This window comes from Gossypium hirsutum, chromosome A12, assembly GCF_007990345.1.
Source record: "Gossypium hirsutum isolate 1008001.06 chromosome A12, Gossypium_hirsutum_v2.1, whole genome shotgun sequence".
NCBI lineage: Eukaryota > Viridiplantae > Streptophyta > Magnoliopsida > Malvales > Malvaceae > Gossypium > Gossypium hirsutum.
The window spans coordinates 2,991,739-3,014,886 of record NC_053435.1 but is presented as its reverse complement, the minus strand read 5'-3'; the positions used below and the strand labels follow the sequence as shown (position 1 = coordinate 3,014,886).

The 23,148-nt window shown below is 33.0% G+C and overlaps 1 protein-coding gene, 1 long non-coding RNA gene and 1 other non-coding gene across 8 annotated transcripts; 2 read left to right on the top strand and 1 right to left on the bottom strand.

The window, feature by feature from the left end:
• Positions 1-769: 769 nt before the first annotated feature.
• Positions 770-2,238, top strand: LOC107938231 (uncharacterized). Its single transcript, XR_001694848.2, has 2 exons — positions 770-1,497; positions 1,597-2,238. It is a non-coding gene; the product is annotated as an uncharacterized lncRNA (long non-coding RNA).
• Positions 2,239-14,110: 11,872 nt separating this feature from the next.
• Positions 14,111-17,658, top strand: LOC107886781 (uncharacterized). 6 transcript variants are annotated; one of them, XR_005906027.1, is made up of 6 exons: positions 14,114-14,637; positions 15,423-15,676; positions 16,038-16,094; positions 16,257-16,356; positions 16,456-16,519; positions 16,712-17,658. It is a non-coding gene; the product is annotated as an uncharacterized protein (transcript). The 6 variants fall into 6 exon arrangements; XR_005906029.1 differs by having other exon boundaries at positions 14,137-14,637; positions 16,456-16,766; positions 17,284-17,658; XR_005906028.1 differs by having other exon boundaries at positions 14,137-14,637; positions 16,456-16,766; positions 17,279-17,658.
• Positions 17,659-19,453: 1,795 nt separating this feature from the next.
• Positions 19,454-21,507, bottom strand: LOC107938254 (cinnamyl alcohol dehydrogenase 1). Its single transcript, XM_016871351.2, has 5 exons — positions 21,152-21,507; positions 20,941-21,054; positions 20,598-20,825; positions 19,990-20,429; positions 19,454-19,875 (listed from the first exon to the last, which is right to left on the bottom strand). Exons 1-5 carry the CDS (start codon positions 21,490-21,492, stop codon positions 19,673-19,675), a joined length of 1,326 nt encoding a protein of 441 aa, XP_016726840.2. The 5' UTR covers positions 21,493-21,507; the 3' UTR covers positions 19,454-19,672.
• Positions 21,508-23,148: the final 1,641 nt, after the last annotated feature.

The following is a 23,148-nucleotide window of genomic DNA, read 5'->3' as shown; positions in this document are numbered from 1 at the left end:
TAGTTTAGTTTGAGTATCATAAATATTTAATTTGAATAATTTATAGTATTTATGTTATTATTAGCATTTAATTCTTATGTAAATATTTACTTTTTTTTGTCAAAACCCCAAACCTAGGTTTTCCTTTTTCCTACTTGGCGGCCTCTCTCTCCCGCACCCAAGGCTTGTATATCAATCTTATTTCTACCCTTTTACCTTCCCTTCTCCTTTACCCCAGTTAAAAAATTATGTAATAAAATTCTTTTGGATTTGAGTCTCATTGCATATATATTTTATATAAAAAAGGAAAAATTTTAAAATTTTACATGAATTTTAATTTGGTGTAATTATATATATAAAACTTTAATTATGGTTTAAATATATACTTGAAATTTTAATTTTGATTTAATTATACATATTTAAAAAAATAAATACATCAATTTATTTTTATATTGAATAAATATAATTATGTACGTATGTAATATATAAGCATAAAATGATATTAAATTAAAATTGGATCAAATTAAAATTTTATGTATAAAATTGTATAAAATTAAAATTTATATGATGATAATTTTTCTTTTATCATTATTATGTAGAGAGAGAAAAAAATAAGAATGTTTAAATTCTTGTCATTCAATTAACAAAAGCTTTAATCATTACTCTAAACTACCCCGAACAAGTCTTGATGATAAATATTTTTTTAAGTTAATATAATAATAAATCTTGATTGTTTATCATTTAAAAAATCATTATGTAATATGATTTTAACCATTTTATTACTGTGCATTATTATTATATTTTGAAAAGTAAACTATTTCGTTAGTCATTCTAAATATATGTTATTTTTATTTTGATTACGTTAATTTAATCACCACACATTGATTTAAGCTTTTTCAGAAACTTATTTTCTTTGTCGATGTCCCCATTTAACTTCCACCATATTATCTAATTTGGGTTTTCTTTATTTCTTATTCAGATGATAGTTTTCCAAGAAAAAGCCTTATTTTCTTTTTTTGTTTTACTTCACTAACCTTGAAAGAAATAACAATCCCACTTTTCTTTCTCCCTTGTGGTTATAATACCTTCTTGAATTGGTATAAAAAAACATATAGTAATATCTTTGAAAGAAATTTATAATTGAATTGATATTACTAAGGGTCTGTTTGTTTGGAAGTAGAACCTTTTCTGGAAAAGCTTTTCAGCCTTTTCCATTGTTTGTTTGGCTGAAAATATTTTCCCAAGAGAAAATCAATTACAAAATATGGGAAAAGAACCCCTTAGTCTTGGAAAATGTCTTACCGTTTCTAATTCGGTAAGACATTTTCAGGAAAATTAGAAGCCAACACCGATTTTCTGCTTCCTCTTCCTCTTCCCCCATCCTTGACACCTGATCTTCTGCTTGCCGTCAGCCAACACTGATTCTCAACACCAGACACCGGCGTTCATCAAAGCTTTTACCCATCTTCGCCTTTCGTTGTCAAAATCTGCACTGGCATTCATCTTCTTCTCTCGAAGGTAAGAACAAAAAAAATTGTTATGGGGAAAGGGTGTTGTCTTTTCTGATGTTTAACTTTGGTTTTTCTTTTCTGATGAACCCATTTTTCTTCATTACAGATTCGATCACAGTGCTTATTGTTACTTTAAAATTTATTTACTGAAAGCATTTGTGGATTGCAACGGATGGGTGCACTTTGTGAATATAAGATATTGTGTCTAGTTAAAAGCTGATCTTTGTGCATTTGAATCAAGTGCTTACCATACTCTTCATTCCATGAAGCTTATGGTAATGATTGAGCTAAAAGTCGCTCGAGCCACTTTAAATCCCCAGGCTGTTTACCTTATGGTGGCAACTCATTTAATTCCTATGATGGTCATAATCGAAACATGGGAGCTTATAGAACTGAGGGATGGGATACTGAGAGACGGGGATCTGATTTGCAATCTGGCAATCAGTTTGAATACCATGCCTTCCCTCAAACGTTAGATGAGTTGGAGTTGGAATTTAAGATAGAGGCAATGGAACTTGGAAGAATTCGTGATAAGGAAGAAGATGAAGAGAATTATAAGTATCGAAAAGTAAGATGTTTATCTTGTTTGACTATCGTGTGTGCTTTTGGTGCTAAATGGTTTCTTTGACAAGCCTATATCCTTCTCAGATAAGGTAAAATTTTTTATAACTTAGTTATCAATGTTGGATTGTAACTTTCTGTACTGTTAATTAACTACAATGAACACCACGAAGTTCAAAACTCTAAAGCCGGAAACAGAGGTTTTTGTTCTTACTTTGTTTCTTACTAGAACATATTCCTGGAGTGCTGTGTAGACTTTTTCCCTCTTGCTCATCCTTATAGGGCTAATCTGTATACCCTTAGACTATCTCTGTTTATGGAAAGCCATACATCATTTAGATTGTTTATGGGCTTCTTATGGTGTGGGTTGAATGTTAGAGATGAGTGTGGGTTGAATGCTAGAGATGAGTGTGTGAGGTACTCAAATCTTATGGAAAATTATTCCTCTAGGCTTTATGACTCTTATGGTGAGTTTCAACGTCAGAGGCGTGAAGATTTTGGGAAAGCTTACAATCGGTACTAAATCAATATAATTTCAGTTCTTCTCAAGTGTGGAAGAAGCGTTTCTCTCTCAATTCACTCTTCCACTTGACCTAACTTAAAAAAAAATTCTTCCTATTGATTAACTTATATTCTTCCACATTATAAGCCTATGTTTATCAGGTGTGAATACTGTCTTCTCTAACTTCTTTTAACTTTTTGGATAATTATTCCAGACAACTTCCTTTCTGCGCTTTTGCTCTGAATCTATCTGGTTTCCTTCTCGTTGCAAAAACATCTGCTTTGACCATGAATGTAGCTAGGGTTGTTAAGGACTGGTTATTAATTGCATTCTCATGGTCTGTCATTAAGGATACCGTCACACCCATCAACTTATTTGGTTATGGGGTTGCACATTTTTGGGTATTGCTTACTATAACCATGCCAAGTTACAGGCTTTGAAGGCTAAAGAAGCAGAGAAGAAAGTTGGATAGGCTGATGAGGAAGGTGAGAGGTTGATTGAGGAAAGGCAAGGTGAGGGATCTGTTAAGTGGAAACTAAACAATCCCATAATTTAGAAACAAATGGGGCAGTTGATTTTTTTCTAGGATATGAAATATGGGAATTGAGGTTGCAAAATAAGGACTAAAGGGAGATAGAGAGGTATGGATGGATGATTGTGGATGGATGATAATCAAAAAAGTGTTTTTCTAATGGGCAAAAAGGACAGGATAAAGATTTCTTTTGCTTTTTTGGATGCATTTGAGTTATGGGGTATGCTGCTCTTAGGTCTCCGTTTCCATAAGCTAGTTGTTTTTAATTTATTACATATTTAATTTGATTTATTTATTTATAAATAAATCATTACAATATATGTAAAAATAATTTAAAATATAAATTTATTAATATATATATTTATTAATATATGTAAAAACAACTTTTTCGGAAAATATTTTCAGGAAATCTGCCAAACAACATAAAATATTTTACACAGATTCATCCAAACACCAGAAAAGTAAGTCATTTCCAGAAAAGGAATTCATTTTCCAGAAAATATTTTACTGGCAAACAAACGGAGCCTAAATTTAGTAATACCTTGTCACCGACTTGAAATTCAATCTCTTTTCGCTTAAGGTCGGTATATGATTTTTGACGATCGGAAGCTGCTTTTAGACTATCTCGAACAACCTTTACTTTTTCTTCTGTTTCCCGGATCAAATCAACCCCATGTATCTTTCTTTCATTGAGCTCTGTCCAATATAACGGTGTTCTACATTTTCTACCATACAAAGCTTCGTACGGAGCCATTTTAATACTAGACTGATAACTGTTATTGTAAGCAAATTCAATCAAAGGTAGATACCTCTCCCAATTACCTTCAAACTCTAGTATACAACATCGGAGCATATCTTCCAATACTTGAATTACACGCTCAGATTGACCATCTATCTGAGGATGAAATGCAGTGCTGAAATACAACTGAGTACCCAAGGCTTCTTGCAATTTGTCTCAGAAACGAGACGTAAATCGGGGATCTCTATCTGATATAATGGAGACAGGCACTCCATGTAACATGACAATCTCAGATATGTACAGTTCAGCTAGTTTATCTAAAGAATAATCCATACGTACCAGAATAAAGTGAGCTGACTTTGTTAATCGATCAACAATCACCCAAATAGCATCTTTTTTCCTCGGAGACAAAGGTAGCCCCGATACAAAATCCATAGTGATTCTTTCCCATTTCCATTCCGGTATAGTAATTGGCTGAAGTAACCCTGAAGGTACCTGATGTTCAGCTTTAACTTGTTGACATATTAAACACCTTGATACAAACTCAGAGATATCACGTTTCATTCCCGACCACCAGTACATCTTTTTCAGATCATTATACATTTTATTACTCCCCGGATGTACAGACATGTACTACTGTGGGCCTCGTGTAGAATCTTCTGTATGAGCTCTGAATTCTGAGGTACACATACCCTACCTCTGAATAATAAACAATCATCAGAACCAATCTGAAATTCAGAATCATTACCTGACTCATGCTGTGCCCGTTTAACCTGTAACTTCTCATCATTCTTCTGAGCTTCACATATTTGCTGTAAAAATGTCGGTTTAGCTCTCAATTCAGCTAGGATTGAACCATCATCAGTCAATGATAACCTGGTATTCATAGCTCGTAAAGCAAACAGAGATTTCCGGCTCAAAGCATCAGCTACAACATTAGCCTTACCTGGATGGTAATCAATAATCAAATCACAGTCCTTTATCAATTCAAGCCATCTGCGCTGTCTCAAATTCAAATCTTTCTGTGTCATCAAATATTTCAAGCTTTTATGATCAGTATAAATATGCCATTTCTCACCGTACAAGTAATGCCGCCATATATTCAGCGCAAATACAATAACAGCTAATTCAAGATCATGTACTGGGTAATTTCTTTCATTTGGTTTAAGTTGTCTTGAAGCATAGGCTATTACTTTACCTTCTTGCATCAAAACACAACCTAAACCATTTAATGAGGCATCACTGTAAATAACAAATTCCTTACCCGGTTCAGGTTGCACTAATACAGGTGCTTTCGTTAATAGGTCTTTCAATCGGTTGAAACTTTGTTGACATTCATCAGTCCACTCGAACTTTACATCTTTCTGCAATAATCAAGTCATTGGAGAAGCTATCATAGAGAATCCCTGTACAAATCTCCGATAATAACCAGCTAAACCCAAGAAAATTCTAACTTCAGATACATTCTTCGGTGGACTTCAATTGACAATAGCTGAGATTTTACTTGGATCTACCCGGATGCCTTCGGCAGATACAATGTGTCCAAGAAAACCCACTTCTCGAAGCCAAGATTTACATTTACTGAATTTAGCATACAACTGCTTCTCTCGTAGAATTTGCAACACAATTCTCAAATGTTCTGCATGTTCTTCTTCATCCCGAGAATAAACCAAAATATCATCAATGAATACTACTACAAATCTGTCTAAGTACGGTCTGAATATCCGGTTCATCAAATCCATGAATACTGCAGGTGCATTAGTTAGCCCAAACGGCATAACTAGAAACTCATAATGCCCGTACCTGGTTCTAAAGGCTGTTTTTGGCACATCTGACTCCTTTACTCGTAACTGATAATAACCTGATCGAAGATCAATCTTTGAAAACATAGTAGCACCTTTCAGCTGATCAAATAAATCATCAATCCGGGGTAATGGGTACTTATTCTTTATGGTTACTTTATTAAGCTGTCGGTAGTCGATACACAATCTCAAAGACCCATCTTTCTTTTTCACAAACAGAACCGGAGCACCCTAAGGTGAATGACTCGGTCGGACAAAACCCCTGTCAACAAGCTCTTGCAACTGTGTCTTTAACTCTTTTAATTCTATAGGAGCCATCCAGTACGGAGCTATGGAGATCGGAGTAGTTCCCGGAATCAAATCTATAGAAAATTCCACTTCTCTTTCTGGTGGCAATCCTGGTAATTCTTCTGGAAACACATCGGAAAATTCACATACCACTGGAACTGCCTGTATCTTTGACTCAGATACCTTGGTGTCGAGTACATAAGCCAAGTAAGCTTCATACCCCTTTTTGACATACCTCTGTGCTGCCATTACTGAAATCATATCAGATAACCCCTCTGTCTGATCAGATTTAACCCGGAGCAACTCACCATTCTGACATTTTAGCACAATATATTTTTGTTTACAATTTACTACCGCATCATGCTGGGTTAACCAATCCATACCCAATATCACGTCAAATTCATCAAATGGCAGTAACATCAAATCAGCCGGGAAACAATAACCTCTTACCATCAGTGGACAATTTTTACAAATTTTATCCACTAACACAGACTGGCCTAGAGGGTTCGAGACTTTAACCACAAATTCAGTAAGTTCAACAGATAAATTTTTAACAATTGCAAGTTTAACACATATATATGAATGCGTAGAACCAGGATCAATCAATGCAGAAATATCAGTATCAAGTAAAGAAAATGTACCAGTAATAACATCGGGTGCTGAAGCATCTTCTTTGGCACGAATGGCATATGTCCTAGCAGGTGCTCGTACCTCAGGCTTACCTATAGTATCTTTTGTAGCTCCTCGACTACCACTGACATTACCGGATGGTCGAGGTGGTCTGCCCCTCGAAACTAGATTACTCGGCTTCGATATATGTTCAACTTCTTTTTCAACCCTTTTTGGACAATCTCTGAGGAAATGGTCAAAAGAACCACATCGGTAACAAGCCCCACTCTTAAATCGGTATTCACCAAAATGAGCTTTATTACAGTACTGGCATCTCGGTTTAGGAGTGCCAACACTGCCAACACTGGTCACTAATGGAGTAAAAGGCCTTGGATTAGTGCGTTGAGAACCTCGCTCTTTGCCCGAATACCCAATGGCTGAAGTAGAACGATCTTGATATTTCTTCAATTTCTTTGAAGCAGAAAACTGGGATTTTCCCATCGGTCTTTTACTAAAAATTCGAGCTTCCCTCTCAGCCTGTTTCTTTTCTTTGCTCAATTCTTCTGCTTTATAAGCTCTCTCTGCCAATGTCGCAAACTCTCGAATTTTAAGAATTCTGATCACTAACTTAATGTCTTCATTCAACCCTTCTTCGAATCGTTTGCACATTTCAGCTTCTGACTGTACCCATTCTCGAGCATATTTACTCAATCGAACAAATTCTCTTTCATAATCAGATACTGATCTATTGCCCTGTTTCAGCTCAAGAAATTCTTTTCTTTTCTGGTCAAAGAACCTCTGGCTGATATATTTTTTTCTGAACTCGGTCTGAAAGAATTCCCATGTAATTTCTTCTTTCGGAACAACTGAAGCTTTAGTATTCCACCAATGGTAAGCTGTATCTTTTAGCAGTGAAACGGCACATTATAGACATTCTTCTAGTGTACAAGATAATTCTTCCAGAACCCGAGTAGTGTTTTCTAACCAGAATTCAGCCCGTTCGGAATCATCATCAACTGCTGCTCGAAATTCTTCGGCCCCATATTTTCGAATTTTATCTACTGGAGCTTTCCCTTTTCTGACAGGTTCAGTACCTGTACCTTGTGGGATCTCGGGAACCGGTAGAGGAGCAGAAGGGGGAGCTTGAACTTGATGCACTACAGGGTTAGTTCTTAAGTATTGATTAAACCATTCATTCATCATTTGAAAGAAGGCTGTTTTTGCCTCCTCCCCTCGACCCTCTATCTCGGGCCTTCTACTGCTAGTTTCTTCTCTTTGTACTGAAGCCGGAGCATGACTCCCAGCTTCCTCAGATTGAGCTCGGTCGGATGACATTACTATAATAAAAACACATTTTAAATGGTCAGGAGATATCACACTATCAATAATAATTTAAATGGCATGTATAGCTAATACCGTAGTTGCTACATCGGTCCTAGAACCGGCTAAACCGTAGCTCTGATACCAATAAATATAATACCCCTACCCGTATTCATTGCCGGAATAGGGTACGAGGCATTACCGGAGTTTACAAATTAAAATTTTTTTTATATTCAATATAGCCCTTTTATAAATATCTAACCTTCCCTGTAATATTAAATCGAGACCAATCTACATCAACCAAATCAATTCAACATATTTTCATGATAGATTCATGCATTTATATAAGATAACGTCATCACATATCTATAACCAGGTTTGTTAACCATACTAATGGCTAACTTTACATTCATTTCACGTTAACATTTACTTTGTTAGCTTATACATGCCATTGATTTCCAAAATAAAGTTTCTTTATATACCGGAATCCTGAGGTTGACAGTGTGATGTGTCTCCGACCAAATCCGACCTCCGAGCTCTTAACACTACAAAACAGGGAAAAAGGAAACGGGGTAAGCACTTTGTGCTTAGTAAGCTCATGTAACAAGAATTATACTTACCTAATATTTTCAATACAATACAATAAACATCCATATATCCATTCAATGCATTATTACCCTAATATGCACAAACTCAACATTCAAGTTAGTACAATAATTTCCATGTACCAATAATATATACCATGATTGATGAGCTCATCAATATCATAATTTCCATTTCCTTGTTATTTTTTTTATACTTATCCCGTTGAATTTATCGGAATTTTCGATGGATTTTCAGAGGTACACTTTTAGTGTACAATTCCGGGTCTGTCAATTCATATTCATGTGCGCACATATCCATTTCAGAGAGCACACTCCCGCGAACCTCAACCTTACAACGGGATTACCAGTCCAGGCTAAATCCCCTGCAATATAAACTCATAGAGTATTGTCGGGATTACCAGTCCAGGCTAAATCCCCTGCAACGACAATTACTCTAATGAGCTTGGATCTGAATTACCAGTCCAGGCTAAATTCAGATCCTAATTCGGATTACTCGTCCGGGCTAAATCCATTTTACACATATTCTTCGGGAGGGCTATATCAGGATAGGATCACCCGTCCGGGCTAGATCTTTTTTACCGTCAATTCCTTTTCAGAGATCCATCGAATTTTCCTTTCATTCAAACGGGATTTCTTCCCATTTTATCAAATATATCAATGTTTCATAAATTTCCATATAATGAACATTCAAATCATATTCATATCAAAAACATGCATTTCAAGCATTTAAGAATATAATTCAAGTTACACGAACTTACCTTGATACTTGTTTGTAAACAGTAAAAATCTACTAATCCCGAACTTTTTCCTTTCCTCGATCTAGCTTCGTATTTGAATCTTATAGATCTAAATAAATAAATTTAATTATCAATTTAATACATTTCATGTTCATATGCAACATTCTCTATAATTCAATTATTATTTATAGTTCATTCAAAGCTGTCTACTTGAGTCATAGTCACTAAATTATTTATAACTTGAGCTACGGAACTCCAAATTAAGATCCGTTAATTTTCCCTGAAACTAGACTCATATATATTTTTACCATAAAATTTTCAGAATTTTTAGTTTAGCCAATCAGTACAGTTTATTCTTCAAAGTCACCCCTGTTCTGTTGTCTAACAGTTCTGACATTCTTCACTAAAAATAAATTATCTCTTTATACAGAATTCAAATGATGTTCTCGTTTGTTTCTATTAAAAATAGACTCATTCAGAATTCTATACATATAAATTTAAGTCCCTAATTATTTTTATTCAATTTTTTTATAATTTTTCAAAGTCAGAACAGGGGAACCCAAATTCATTCTGACCTTGTCTCACAAAATTTATTATATCTCAAAATTTACAAATCCATTGCTTACAATATTTCTTCTATGAGAAACTAGACTCAATAAGCTTTAATTCCATATTTTGTTCATCTTCTAATTCGATTCCTACAATTTTTTTTGTGATTTTTCAAAGTTAGTCTACTGCTGCTGTCCAAACTGTTTTAGTGCAAGCTGTTTATTACCATTTTTCCTCTAAGCTTTTAATAAATGATAATTTCGTCCCTACTCAATTAGCCTCTCAATTGAGCTGATTTTTCTTAATTAACATTTTATTCTATCGCCTTAAACTAGTTTACAACCTTTAGGAATCAGAATTTCAGCAATAGACTTTAATTCCAAACATTTTCACAATTAGGTCCTAAAAATCAAATTCCATTGAAATTGCCTAATAAAATCATCTCATAAACAAATTAAAGCTTTAATTTCATTCTATTTCATCATAAACTTACAACACCATGGTGACTTTCAATTTCATCCATGAAATCAAAAACTAATGAATTTAATAGTAGGACCTAGTTGTAAAAGTCTTAGAAACACAAAAATTACAAGAAAAAGGCAAGGATTAACTCACTTGGTGCAAAAATTATGAAATACCAGCTTAGATAACCCTCCTATGGCGTTTTTAGCTGCTGGAATTGAAGAGAAATGAAGAGAAATCTAGATATTTCCTATTTAGTCCTAGTTTTATTTAGTTAATTTTGCAATATTCCAATTTTACCCTTAATTTATCAATTTTTCTGCTGATTTCATACCCTTGCCGTCCAGCCCAAATAACTTTTGGGCCTAATTGCCTTTTAAATCCTTTCTCATTAGACTCTTAAGCTATTTAATCACTATAGCAACTTTTACACCTATTACAATTTAGTCCTTTTCATTTAATTGACTACCCAAACATTAAAATTTCCTAACGAAATTTTAATACCACATTAATAACATTTTATAAATATTTATAAAATTATTTTTGACTCGGTTTTACGAGATAGAGGTCCCGATACCTTATTTTACCCAATTTCTTCAATAATTTCTTTTTCTAACTAATCACTAAATCGATAAAACTTTCCTATCAATATTTTCATACGATTTTCCTATCATATCAATTTTCAAGCAAAAATATTAAAATAAATTTATCTTTAAATCGGATCTATGGTTACGAAACCATTGTTCCGATAACCTTGAATTTAGGCCATTACACAATGAGCTTCGAGAAGGGGTACAAGAAGAGTTTAAATTTGAGATACAATGATTGTTCGAGTAATACCTGAGGCAGCTCCCTTGTAATAGCCTGAATTTTCAGTGGTGTCGGAATAGTGATTCGAGATCACTAAATCCGACAAATGAGTAGAAAATATTAATAATTTAGTGAATATAAGTTAAGTGTGAAGTTAGGAAAATTTTTGAAATAGCGAATAGTGTACTTGAAAAAAAATTAAATTAGAATCGTAAACGAGATATCGAGAATTTGAAAATTTTTAAAACGAGCCGTAAATATTTTTATAAATATTTATGAAGTGTTAATAAGTTAGTATTAAAGTTTCGTCAAGAAATTTTAAAGTTTTGATAGTTAATTGAATAAAAAGGATTAAATTGTAACAAATGTAAAATTATGGGAAATGATTAAATAGCTTAAATGATAAAAGAAAGAGGGTTTAAAAGGCAAATAGACCCCAGGCCTATTTGGGCTGGACGGCAAGGTGCATGAAATCAGCAGGAAAATTGATGAATTAAGGGCAAAATTGGAATATTGCAAAAATTTACTTAATAAACTAGGACTAAAGTGGAATTATCTAGAATTCTCATTATTTTTCTGCATTCTCATCAGAAAAAACACCATAGAAGGGTTTTCTTAAGCTGTTTTTTCATATTTTTACTGCAAGTAAGTTCAATTCTTGATTATTTCTTGAAATTTTTGTGTTTTTATGACTTTTACAACTAGGTCCACTTGTTGAATTCATTAGTTTTTGATTCTATGAAAGAAATTGAAAGTTGATATGAATATGTGCTGGAATTATATGATGATTTAGCATGGAATTAGAGTTTTAAATTGTTTATATGCTGATTTTATTGAAAGAATTGAATAGAAAGTGAATGTTTGGGATCTAAAGGTGAAAAAGTTTGAAGTTAGAGTTTTATGTGGAAATTCTGAATTTAAATAATTGTGAAATAACTTATAATGTTAAGGTAAAGCATTAATTGGGAATAATTAGCTTCATTGAGGGATTAATTGAGCAAGGACTGAATTGTATGAACTGTGAAATTTGGGGCAAAAATCGAAATCAACATTTGCACTAAAACGGTTTTGGGCAGTAGCAGTAGTCTAACTTTGAAAAATCACCATAAATTTTAGAAATCTAATTATAAGATGAAAAAAATATGAAATTAAAGCTTATTGAGTCTAGTTTCTCATAGAAGAAACGGTGTAAGCAACGGAATTGTAGATCATGAGATATAATAGATTTTGTGAGACAATGTCAGAATGATTTCGGGATCCCCTATTCTGACTTTGAAAAATCATAAAAAATTGGAGAAAAATAATTAGGGGCTTAAATTTATATTTTTAAAATCCTTAATGAGTCTATTTTCAATAGAAACAAACATGGACATCATCCGAATTCTGTACGAAGAGATAATTAATTTTTAGTGAAGAAGGGTTGGAATTGTAAGACAGCAGAACAGGGGTGACTTTAAAGAATAAACTGTACTTATTGGCTAAACCAAAAATTCTAAAAATTTTATGATAAGAAGATATATGAGTCTAGTTTCAGATAAAATTAGCGGATCCTAATTTGGAGTTCTGTAGCTAAAGATAAAAATAATTTAGTGACTATGACACTGATGGACAACATTGGAATATACATAAGTAAACAATTAAATTATAGATAATATTACTTATAAGCGAGTTGAAGATGAAGTCAATACTGATAAATGAATGATTTTACAATGATAGATCGAGAACCCGAAGCAAGTCGAGGAAAAGAAAAAGTAGCTGATTAGTCCCTGAATTTTCACAAATTTTACAAATCGACCCAGGTAAGTTCATATGGTTGAAGTTTAATGATTCACTATAGGAAAATAGGGTTTTAGCGGCTTTTTTAGCGGCGTTTTATCAAAAAACGCTGCAAAAATTGTAAAACATAGAGCAATAGCGGCGCTTTTGGTAAAATGCCGCTAAAAGTCGGAGCATTAGCGGCGCTTTCGGTAAAACGCCGCTAAAAGTCGGACCATTAGCGGCGCTTTCTGTAAAACGCCGCTAAAAGTCATATTACTCCTAAAACCCTAAACCCCCAAAAAATCATGAACACTAAACTATAACCTCTAAAAACCTAAACCCCAAAATACTAAACTATAACTTTTAAAACCCTAAACCCCAAAAAACATCACATGGATGTTGATGTGTATATACATATATATTAATGTAAAAGCTTATGTTCATAATAAATTATGGAAGCAATAGTTAATATTGATTAAATTTATTTTTTGGTTTACGGTTTAATATTTAAGGTTTAAGGTCTATAGTTTACGGTTTTATGGTTTAAGGTTTAATGGCCATGGGTATATAGTATGTTAATCTCAAGTGAATCATATTCAATAATTAAATCCTAAACCCTATAATTAATTTAATGGATTGAAGGGATATTTTGTGGAAAACGTTTTAAATGATAAGTTTACCTTTTAAATTTTATTAATAGTTTTTTGTTTATACTATTTTAATATTTATCTAAACTGATTAATTAAAATATTTATTTATTTATACGAACAAAAATTCTCTGCACTCATTTGTGTCTCCACGTTTTTTAATTGTAACTCATTTTCTTTTTAAAATATATATTTGTGTCTCCACGTTTTTTCATTTTCTTTTACACAATTATTGATATAACATCATTTTATATTTATATATTGCATGGATACATAAATATTTATATTTATTCAATATAAAAATATATTGATGTATTTATTTTTTTAAATGTGTATGATTAAATCAAAACTAAAGTTTCAACTATACATTTAAACCACAATTATAATTTCACGTCTACAATTACACATTAAACCGAAATAAAAAATAAACTCAAAAAATAAAAAATTAAAAAATTAAAAATTAAAAATTTAAAAATTAAAAAAATTAAAATTAAAAAAATTAAAAATTAAAAATTTAATATTTTAATCAATATTTTAATTAAAAATTTTAATATTTAAAATTTAAAAAAAATTCAAAAAGATAATAATCTCAGCACAAAAATTTTGAAAGAGAAAAATAAAAAAATATGTTAAAAATGAAAAAAAATTAAAATTAATCAATAGTAGCGTTTTTAAGTAAAGCGCCACAAAAAATTAAGCTATAATGGCGTTTTTAGTGAAAACGCCGTAAAAAAAATCAAAATCCCCAATTTTTGATTAGCCGCTCGTTTGTCCCAAAATCCCCCAAATAACTCTCAAAATTTGCCCCCAAATTTCCCATTTCTAGCAACACCAAGTCAATACACCATAGCTACTCCTTTTCTCTCGATCTGTTAGGGTTTCATTTTGGGAGTATAATCAGCGGATTCGCTCTGCCTTTAAAGGAGGAGCATAAGATCTTCTTGCAGAGGGTTTTGATTCCGCTGCACAAGCCAAAAACTTTGGGAGTTTACTTTCAACAATTGTCTTATTGTGTCACTCAGTTCATCGATAAGGACCCGAAGCTATCTAGTATAGTGATAAAGGGGCTATTGAAGTACTGGCCAATAACAAACAGCCAGAAGGAGGTGATGTTTCTCGACGAGTTGAAGGATATTTTGGAAGAAATCGACATGGTGGAATTCCAAAAAGTTATGGTCCCATTGTCTTGGCAGATTGGTCGTTGCATTAACAGTTTCCACTTCCAGGTAAATTTCTCTATACCTTAATATGCTCACTTTGCATCTCATTATTGCCTTGATTATACATCTTGTGCCTAGTATGTTCTCATCTTGATCCTTTTACGATACTGCCTTAAAACACGCATCTATTAACTTGTTAAGAAATGTAATGACTAGATGTTATCTTTGAATCGAATGATATGTTTATGACACTAATCTACCATACACCATCATGTTTGAGTTTTGACCAGAAGTGAGCATAACTCGAGAAAACTCAGGAGGGCGGGTGAGGTCTTGATTTAATGAGTTACATAATGTCTAAACTAAGGGTTCGTACCTTTATGGTTGGCTTAAATAAGACTGAGCTTAGTTATATCTCTATGTTTGACCTGTAATGACTAGATGTATCTTCTAGTCTGATGATATGTTTTATGATTTGACACTGATCTACCATACACCACCGCCATGTTTGAGTTTTGACCAGAAGTGAGCATAACTCGAGAAAACTTAGGGGTAGGCCCCAATTTAACGAGTTACATAACGTCTAAACTAAGGGTTTGCAGCTTTATGGTTGGCTTAAATAAGACCGAGCTTAGTTACATATGTTTGACCTGAATGTAACATACGTCGGTCAACTCCGTGCCCAGCGATAGTTTTGTGGGGACTTACTGATGTCTTAAAATGAGGGTAGCTGTTAAACTTTTCAGTTACATGTCTTTGTTTTACAACAATTGAGATGTCTAGATAATGTCAGGAAGATGTTCATGGATATTGATGATGGATTTTTCATGTCTTGCCTTATTCATTTAAAGGAAGAAAAAGCAGAGCTAAGCAAATCCTCCGAGAAACGGAAAAAAGCATGGGAGCGGCTAGAAAACACAGCTAATCACCGGCCACCAACAACTAGAAATACTGTTGCTCTGGTAACTCATTCGGCAACCTCAATCTCGTGACGTGCTTGATACTACAATGCATTATTGCTGAATCCCTGCATCCTTTAAATGCAATATGTGATGCTTGGAATGAAGCTATTCACAGCTTTAGTTTGTTTTCGTCTTCTAAGAAGGTATTTACTTGTACTTTGCTAAGTTTGTCCATTATGGAAGAGGATAGAAGTTCTTGCATGATTTTGTTGCTCTCCTTGGTCCTTTATGTATATATATTCCTTTATTGTTTTATGTATTTTTGTTGTAGATTTCATAATTATCGCTCAGAATGATCTTTGAGTTCAACTTAATTTGTTGGTTCTTAACAAGTTTTGGTGTTAATTTTGACTGCACATATTTGGAATTCGGTCATGCTGATTTTGTTTTTTCTTTTTTAATAACACTAGTAGCCAACAGTTAACCTTACTGTGAACATCAATTGCTCTGTCCTTTTTGTATTGTTTTTATATTGTTGTGTCAATTTTCCCTTGTAATGTGCAGCCATCTTGAGAGGACTACAATTCTAGTCGTGATGTGAACACTATTTTCCTCTTAAAGGTATTCATCAGCAGATTATGTTTTCTTTGAATATAGAAGATTAGTTAATAGAAAATGTTGTCCTTTCACGCTTCCACCTCTCTTACTGGGGTATTTGGTTTCTATAATATTATAGAAACTTGATTCTAGTTTCTCCATTTTTTTCCTGTTTTACTTGCTTAGCTCTGATCTTCTGTAATAAATTCACAACTGCGTTTTCAAACTCTTCGTCAATGGATTCCTTCCCAAGATCTTTGAATCCCAACAAGCACCTCAGAGAACAGTTAGTTAATCTCTTTTTTTTTTCTTCTCAAATTTCCCAATTTTTTAAATTTAATCTTCTAATTGCAAATCCTATTGATTAAAATACTATAACCTACAGATTCGTGAGCAATTTGCCTGGATCTTCTATGCTTGAAGTCGCCGCTCTTTTGAATAATGTAGCTGTAAGTTTATGGACACTTCAATTTCATTTTAATTTGTTTTATCTCTCAAATAAATGTGTGTTATTTTTTAAAATTTCTTTTCAATTTTATATTCAGCTTCTAATGCTTTTGCAGCACACTTTCTGCTCTCAGACAGTGAATGGTAAAGTTATCGATTTCTTTGTCTCTAATTGAAATGATTTCTTATATTAGATCAAGGTTCTAATGCCCCTGAAGCTTATCATATCGGTTGCTTCTCGGATAACACGTAAGTTCACTCTACTTTCTGTTAACCAAGGTATATTAGCTAAAGCTAGGAAATAGAAAGATCAAATTGATACTAGTGAGTGATGAAAACAAGGTTTCTATATTTACTTACTTTAGGTGATCGAATGAGAATGTTTTAGGACATGTGTATTACATGATGTGATATGCAAATATGCTTATGTGTATGTACGCATGCTAAAAAAAGACATGGATTTAATTATGTTCTGGCATTGATTTTATTTATGCATGCTTAATTTAGTAAAAATGTTGTGTATTCATGGAATTTTTGCAATGATTCTTTTTATATAAAAAGTAAAGGAGCATTCTGGAATTAAGATGAAATGTAAGATTTTTAGAAGCAAATGAATCAATTAATACTTTTAATCACATGTATTAATCTATTACAATTTATTCTTATTTTGTTTTATTTATATACATAGTTTCCACAGGAATGAAATTTGATAACATTAATTCATGAAATATGATAAACCCTGTTTTTATATATTCTGGAAGCTCAGAAGAAGGCACTACTGGATCATGTAAAGTTTTATTTTGGCTGCTAACAACGAAAAGGTCTTCTAATTCTCTCATCAAATGGAATTGAAAAGATGAAGTGAAGCTCTCTATCAAATAACTTGTTCACTTAAATTCATTTTACTTGCCATTATAGATTTTGAACTACTTTAATCGCTGAACTGTTAAAAAAATTAGCTTGTTTTCTTGCTTGTGTCTGCCATTCCAATCTTATCAGGATGATGCAATATGTGCCTTCCTATGTGATAATAAATTTGAAACCAAATTCCACAGTTTCGCTTTCTTTCATGTTTGATGTGCTAGTATCTTTAGGTTATCTTTGAATGAGAGAAATGAAATGATTTGTTTGGTTGGCTTGATATATATCTATATTTAATGGTAATTGGAGATATGTTTTGAGTGATTAGGAATATTAGTCCCTTCTGGTGCATACAGGGTTTCTATTAGTAGTAGTAGTTTTAAGTTGGTTAAGTATTTGTGAGGCAATAGTGTAACTTTAAAAAGTCAATCAAATAGTAAAATGCATTAAGGTGAGTTTCATGCATGGCCTGCTTATTAACATCATATTCCATAAAAGTATAGACACCAAGAGAGCTGATATTGTTGGTTAGGTGAGTTGGGTCGGGCATCTCAGGACCAAGCTAATATTTGGCCATAACAGTAGCTTTATTTTATTAAAATAATTTCTTTACACCAAATTAATGGTATTAATTTTAATATTCTCAAGTCATACCTGATCTGAATTTGATTATTTGTTTTGGATAATGGAAGCGTTTGCAATTCTGCATGCAAATAATTTTTATATTGTATTATTATCATTGATTTTATAGATTTAGAAATATATATAATATAATTTCTTATTTCTTAATAACTAAGTGGCAAATTTGATCAATTTCTTTAAGGATGATAATCAGATTAACACAATTTTTAAATGATCAAAATAAGAATGAGCCCTATTTAGAATGATTACGTGACCGTTTACCGTATTTTTTAAAAGGCATAATATTTTTTTGGCCCTACAACTTTACCAAAAAAAGAAGAAGAAGAAATCATTTTAATTCTTCATTTAATTTATTGTCTTTTTTAGTTCTTGGACTTGTATTTTTTCTCAAATCACCCCAAAATAGATGGAAAAATTAATGTTTGTTGATTTTGTTGACGTGACATACATGTGGATTGCCACATGGACGACATGTCAACATTAATTAATTTTTTAAAATTTTAAAAATAATTTATATATATCAATGATTTTTATATTTTTTTGAATTTTTAATTTTTTTAAAATTAATTAAATGTTGACGTATCATCCACGTGACAATTCAAATGTCAACAAAGTTAAAAAAACATTAATTTTTCTATTAATTTTGGGGTGATTTGATAAAAATTATAATTTTAAAGATTAAAAAAATAAAAAAAATCAATAGACAACTAAATTAACTCTTTTTTTATAAAATAAAAAAACTAAATAAAACATTATGCATCTTAAAAATAATTCATAATTAAAATGCAAATAAAAAGCATTTCATTGACCCACAACGTGACGGACATTTTCTTTTTTGATTCAAAAAAATAGATCATCCTGATAACGTTACACGTGCATCTCCGGTCTAATAAACGATAATGTATATACTAAAGATGGCAAATATTTGCCGGCCAAGCCAATATATGCACTGCCCAACGACAAAACCGGCACTTCTCCTCTTTCTGGCTTAACATGATTCCTTTTGTTAAAGGGTAGTATTCTTTCTTTTCTGTTTTTCTTTAAAACCAAAAACCCTGTCATTAACCAAGCTAAATTAGAGTAGAATAATGGTGATTCAAGACTCGCGATCCCGATTTAATGAGTTCAAACTGCTTGAAATTGAGTTGAAAGGTCAGCCTGTTGCATCATTAAATTTACTGTTTAAAGATTTTTTAAATAAATAAAAAGAAATTCGAATAGTGGTGGCCGCAGGTTGAGAATATATTATGTGGAGAGAATTGGGTAATGCATCGCTCTCACTAAAGCGTCATGATAGTCATCACCCACTGCCAAATTTTTAGTGGACATATCACCGGCACCAACTAACCCCAAATATATTCATTTTACCTCGTCATTTGCCTACTAATCTAATATAACTTAAAAAAAAAAAAGAAGACTTGGTTCATCATCAATTTAGAAGAAAACAAGCTCTATAATTTATGCATTTCCATCTTCAAAAGGAAAACAGAAATAACAAAAGAAGAAGTAACTCGTACATATATGTTTTAGTTTATTACCACAAGGCATGTTGAACACAAGAGAGAAAACAGAGCAACGACAAACAGTCATGTTTAAACATGTAGTATTTCTTTGTTGATTAAAGAGAGTTTGTGTTTGTATTTAATTTGGTTCTATTGATCAAGCTTGCTTCCAGCAACATCCACGACGAATCTGTATCGAACATCGTTCTTCTCCAGCCTCTCCATTGCTGTGTTGATATAATCCATCTTCACCACCTCAATCATTGAGGTCAAATTTTCCTCCTTACAGAAGTTAAGCATTTCCTCTGTTTCCTTCATGCTCCCAATAAAACTCCCTGTAATCGACTTTCTCCCTATACAAATTTTGGGCAGGGAAAACAGAGAATTAGCCTTCCACTCAAAAAAAACCAGAGCAGCCAACAAAGAAGCATCTATATATAGGTTCAAAGTTAAAGAAATAGACTCACCAAGCATGACCATAGGGGAAACAAACTGAAGAGGGGTGTTAATAACACCAGTCAAGATTAACTTGCCGTCGAGTTTCAACAATGAAAGGTAAGGCTCAAGTGGGTGAAAAACAGGCACAGTGTCAATGATATAATCAAGTGAATCAGCAGCCTTTTGCATCCCTTCAGCGTCGGAGCTGACTAAGTAGTCATCAGCACCAAGATGCTCCAAAGCCTCCACTTTTTTCTTATCAGATGAGCTTATAACTGTTACGTGATGCCCCATTGCTTTGGCTATCTTCACCCCCATGTGCCCTACACCTCCAAGTCCCAATATTCCTCCCCTTAACCCACTCCCCATTAAACCAAAGTGATTCAATGGGCTGTAAACTGTCACCCCTGCACATAACAGCGGTGCCACCTGTTCTGGTGCCATTCCTTCTGGGATTTTCACCACAAACCTAATAAGCAAAAGCATCACATCAATTTTTGTATTTGGTATCACTTTTTTTCGGTCTGATAGCGTTTATCATGTCACAAATGCTATTTTTAATCCCTGAAACTAGTTTATCTTGGCCTGTTCAATTACTCTATAAACATGCAGAGCACATATAGTTTATGATTCTTACTTTTGATCAACGACCATGGAACCAGCAAAGCCACCTTGGGTGGGTTTGCCGTCAGTGTAAACATCATTGTACGACCAGATCTTCTTGAGACAGTATTGTTCATTGTCTGAGTCGCATGGTCGGCAGTTTCTGCAACATCCAACAAGACAACCAACACCAACAATATCACCAACTCTGAACTTGCTTACATCTGACCCAACTTCCAACACCTCACCAACCACTTCATGCCTGGGAAAAAGTAATAAATTCACAATCCAAAAAGTCCAAAAGAAATTCATTGACTCATGAACATGAAGATAAAGAAACAGGCTTGGAAACATAAAGAAAACAGTTGTAGTAGTACCCAGGAACCATTGGGTAGTTTGACATGCCAAGATCATTTTTGGCTTGATGAAGATCAGTGTGGCAGATTCCACAGCACATAACCTTAACGAAAACATCCTCAGGACCAGTGTTCCTGCAAACACGATTATTATTACAGCAAATCACCATGTACGAACCAGAAATGAACCTTGAACAAAATTAAAAAACAAAACAGCAAAATTAGAGAATACCTAAGAGTGTAAGTGTAAGGAGACAATACTCCTGAAGGATCTCTGGCAGCCCATCCTGTGGTTGTTCTCTCAGTTTCAAGGCTACCCATTTTCACCGTCTGATCAGATTTCTCTCTTTTTTTTACAGTGGGTGTATTAGAGAAGAGAATTGGGCTAAATGAATTCTCCAACCATCCAACAGCATGTGTATATATATATACAAACAGGGAAAGTGGAACTGATAACTCCATTTGGGGCTTCACCAAGACTGAGGACATCTCAGCAACGTGTAGGGCCCAGTGGCCCACATCCACAATGGTGGTAGTAGGTGAACTCCGGAGGAATGATAGCCTATATGCCATTTCTTGTGCTCCCTTTTAGAAGTCAAATGTCATTGGTCCAGGTCAGAAAACAGGACATGTTGAGTTTGATCCTGCGTCATGCAAATGTCAATCCTTATAAGGAAAAAATATCCTTCAGAATTCTTTGGTTTAACAAATCCTTCGCGCTGGACCACAATTGGCTAAGTTGTTGGCCACGTACAATACAAAACTATGATTTAAACCAAGAATTCAACATTATTTTAAATGAACAAATCTTTTTAATTAGAAAAAAATGATTAGGACTGAAATCTTTACCCGAAAAATATATCTCCTGAATGATTAGTTGTGAATATATATATAAAGTTATAATAGTTGTAATGGAATCAATCTTATGATGTTTGAGATAAATAATTTTAGGTGATGTTGTCAAAACATATTAAATTGTTGAATTTTGATGATTTAGTTGATATTGATAATTGTAAAGTAATTGTAGGATTAAATGTGTTGGGGGAACTGAGATATGTGCAAAATAAAAAATCATTTTTTTATCCCTTTCATCAATTTTTTTTGACTCTACATGACTTTACGCTTTACAAGTTGTGATGGACATATAACAGTAAATGTTGTTTGCTAAAATTCCACTGGCCACTAATAATTTTTCTTGGATAGTGGGTGGTTCTCATCAGCTTCTTAATATATTTTTATTTTGAGAGTATTTCAAAATAATAAATGATTTTATGAGTCGATTTGGATCTGTATTGTTTTAAGTTTTATATATTTTTTTGTTTGTTTTTACATTGTTTAATAAATTTTCAGTTTTAGAAGTTTTTGTCTGCTCTTGTAACACGTTTTTTCAATCTTGTTTATGCATGTAACATTAGTTTTACAAGTGATTTTAAGGATAGTTTTATTGTTGTCTTCTCTAGTTTGATGAATGCTCGATTTTTTTATTAATTTTTGCTCGCTGCTTTGGACCATTCAGGGTTGATTTTCTTATCGTATTAAGTGCTCGCAATCACTCTAAATATGTTGTGCTTAAGATGTGACAAAACCAATTGTCAACGTATCACGATGTTTTATTAATGCTAAGACTAAAGCCTTTATTGTGTTGATGGAGTTTGTCATTCACCATCTACAACAAGTGTTTATTATTATTATTTCTTGAATTGTATGGTTTCATTCATTAAATAAATTAATAAATTAACTTTTTAAAAAATAAAAAGAAATATGAGAAGGGCATGATTTATAATAGTTAATATTTATTTCATTTCCAAGGAAGCAGATTTTGTTAGGAGCTTATATGTCAATTTATATTAATAAACTTGACCAATTCTTTATTTATTTTAAATTTCAAAATCCCGTAACCTTATCAGCATTGATAGGAAGGAAAGTTTGGTGTTGTTGTGTGGGGCTACTTGGTAACGTATGGTCATTTGATTTGCACCAAATATAGAAGAGAAGACTAATTAGCTTCACCAACCCCCACGGACTTCATCTCTTTTAAGGAATTGCTTCTAAGCTTAGTGATCAGGTGAGGTGGTGCCCACTCTATGGACAAAAACTGCATCATCACCAATATCTTTGATTCATGGCTAATATATGTATGATCATCTTAAACTGCAAAATGACAGAAATGGTTGAATGATTAATAGCGGTTCAATCAAACAGAGTTAGGTTATTTGCTTGACATCATGT

Coding starts and splice junctions, on each gene's coding strand:
- LOC107938254 (XM_016871351.2), bottom strand. CDS start 21,492: ATGGCATATAGGCTATCATTCCTCCGGAGTTCACCTACTACCACCATT. Junction 21,055..21,151: donor CCTTACACTTACACTCTTAG/GTATTCTCTAAT, acceptor TCGTGTTTGCAG/GAACACTGGTCCTGAGGATG. Junction 20,430..20,597: donor TCCATGGTCGTTGATCAAAA/GTAAGAATCATA, acceptor TTTGCTTATTAG/GTTTGTGGTGAAAATCCCAG.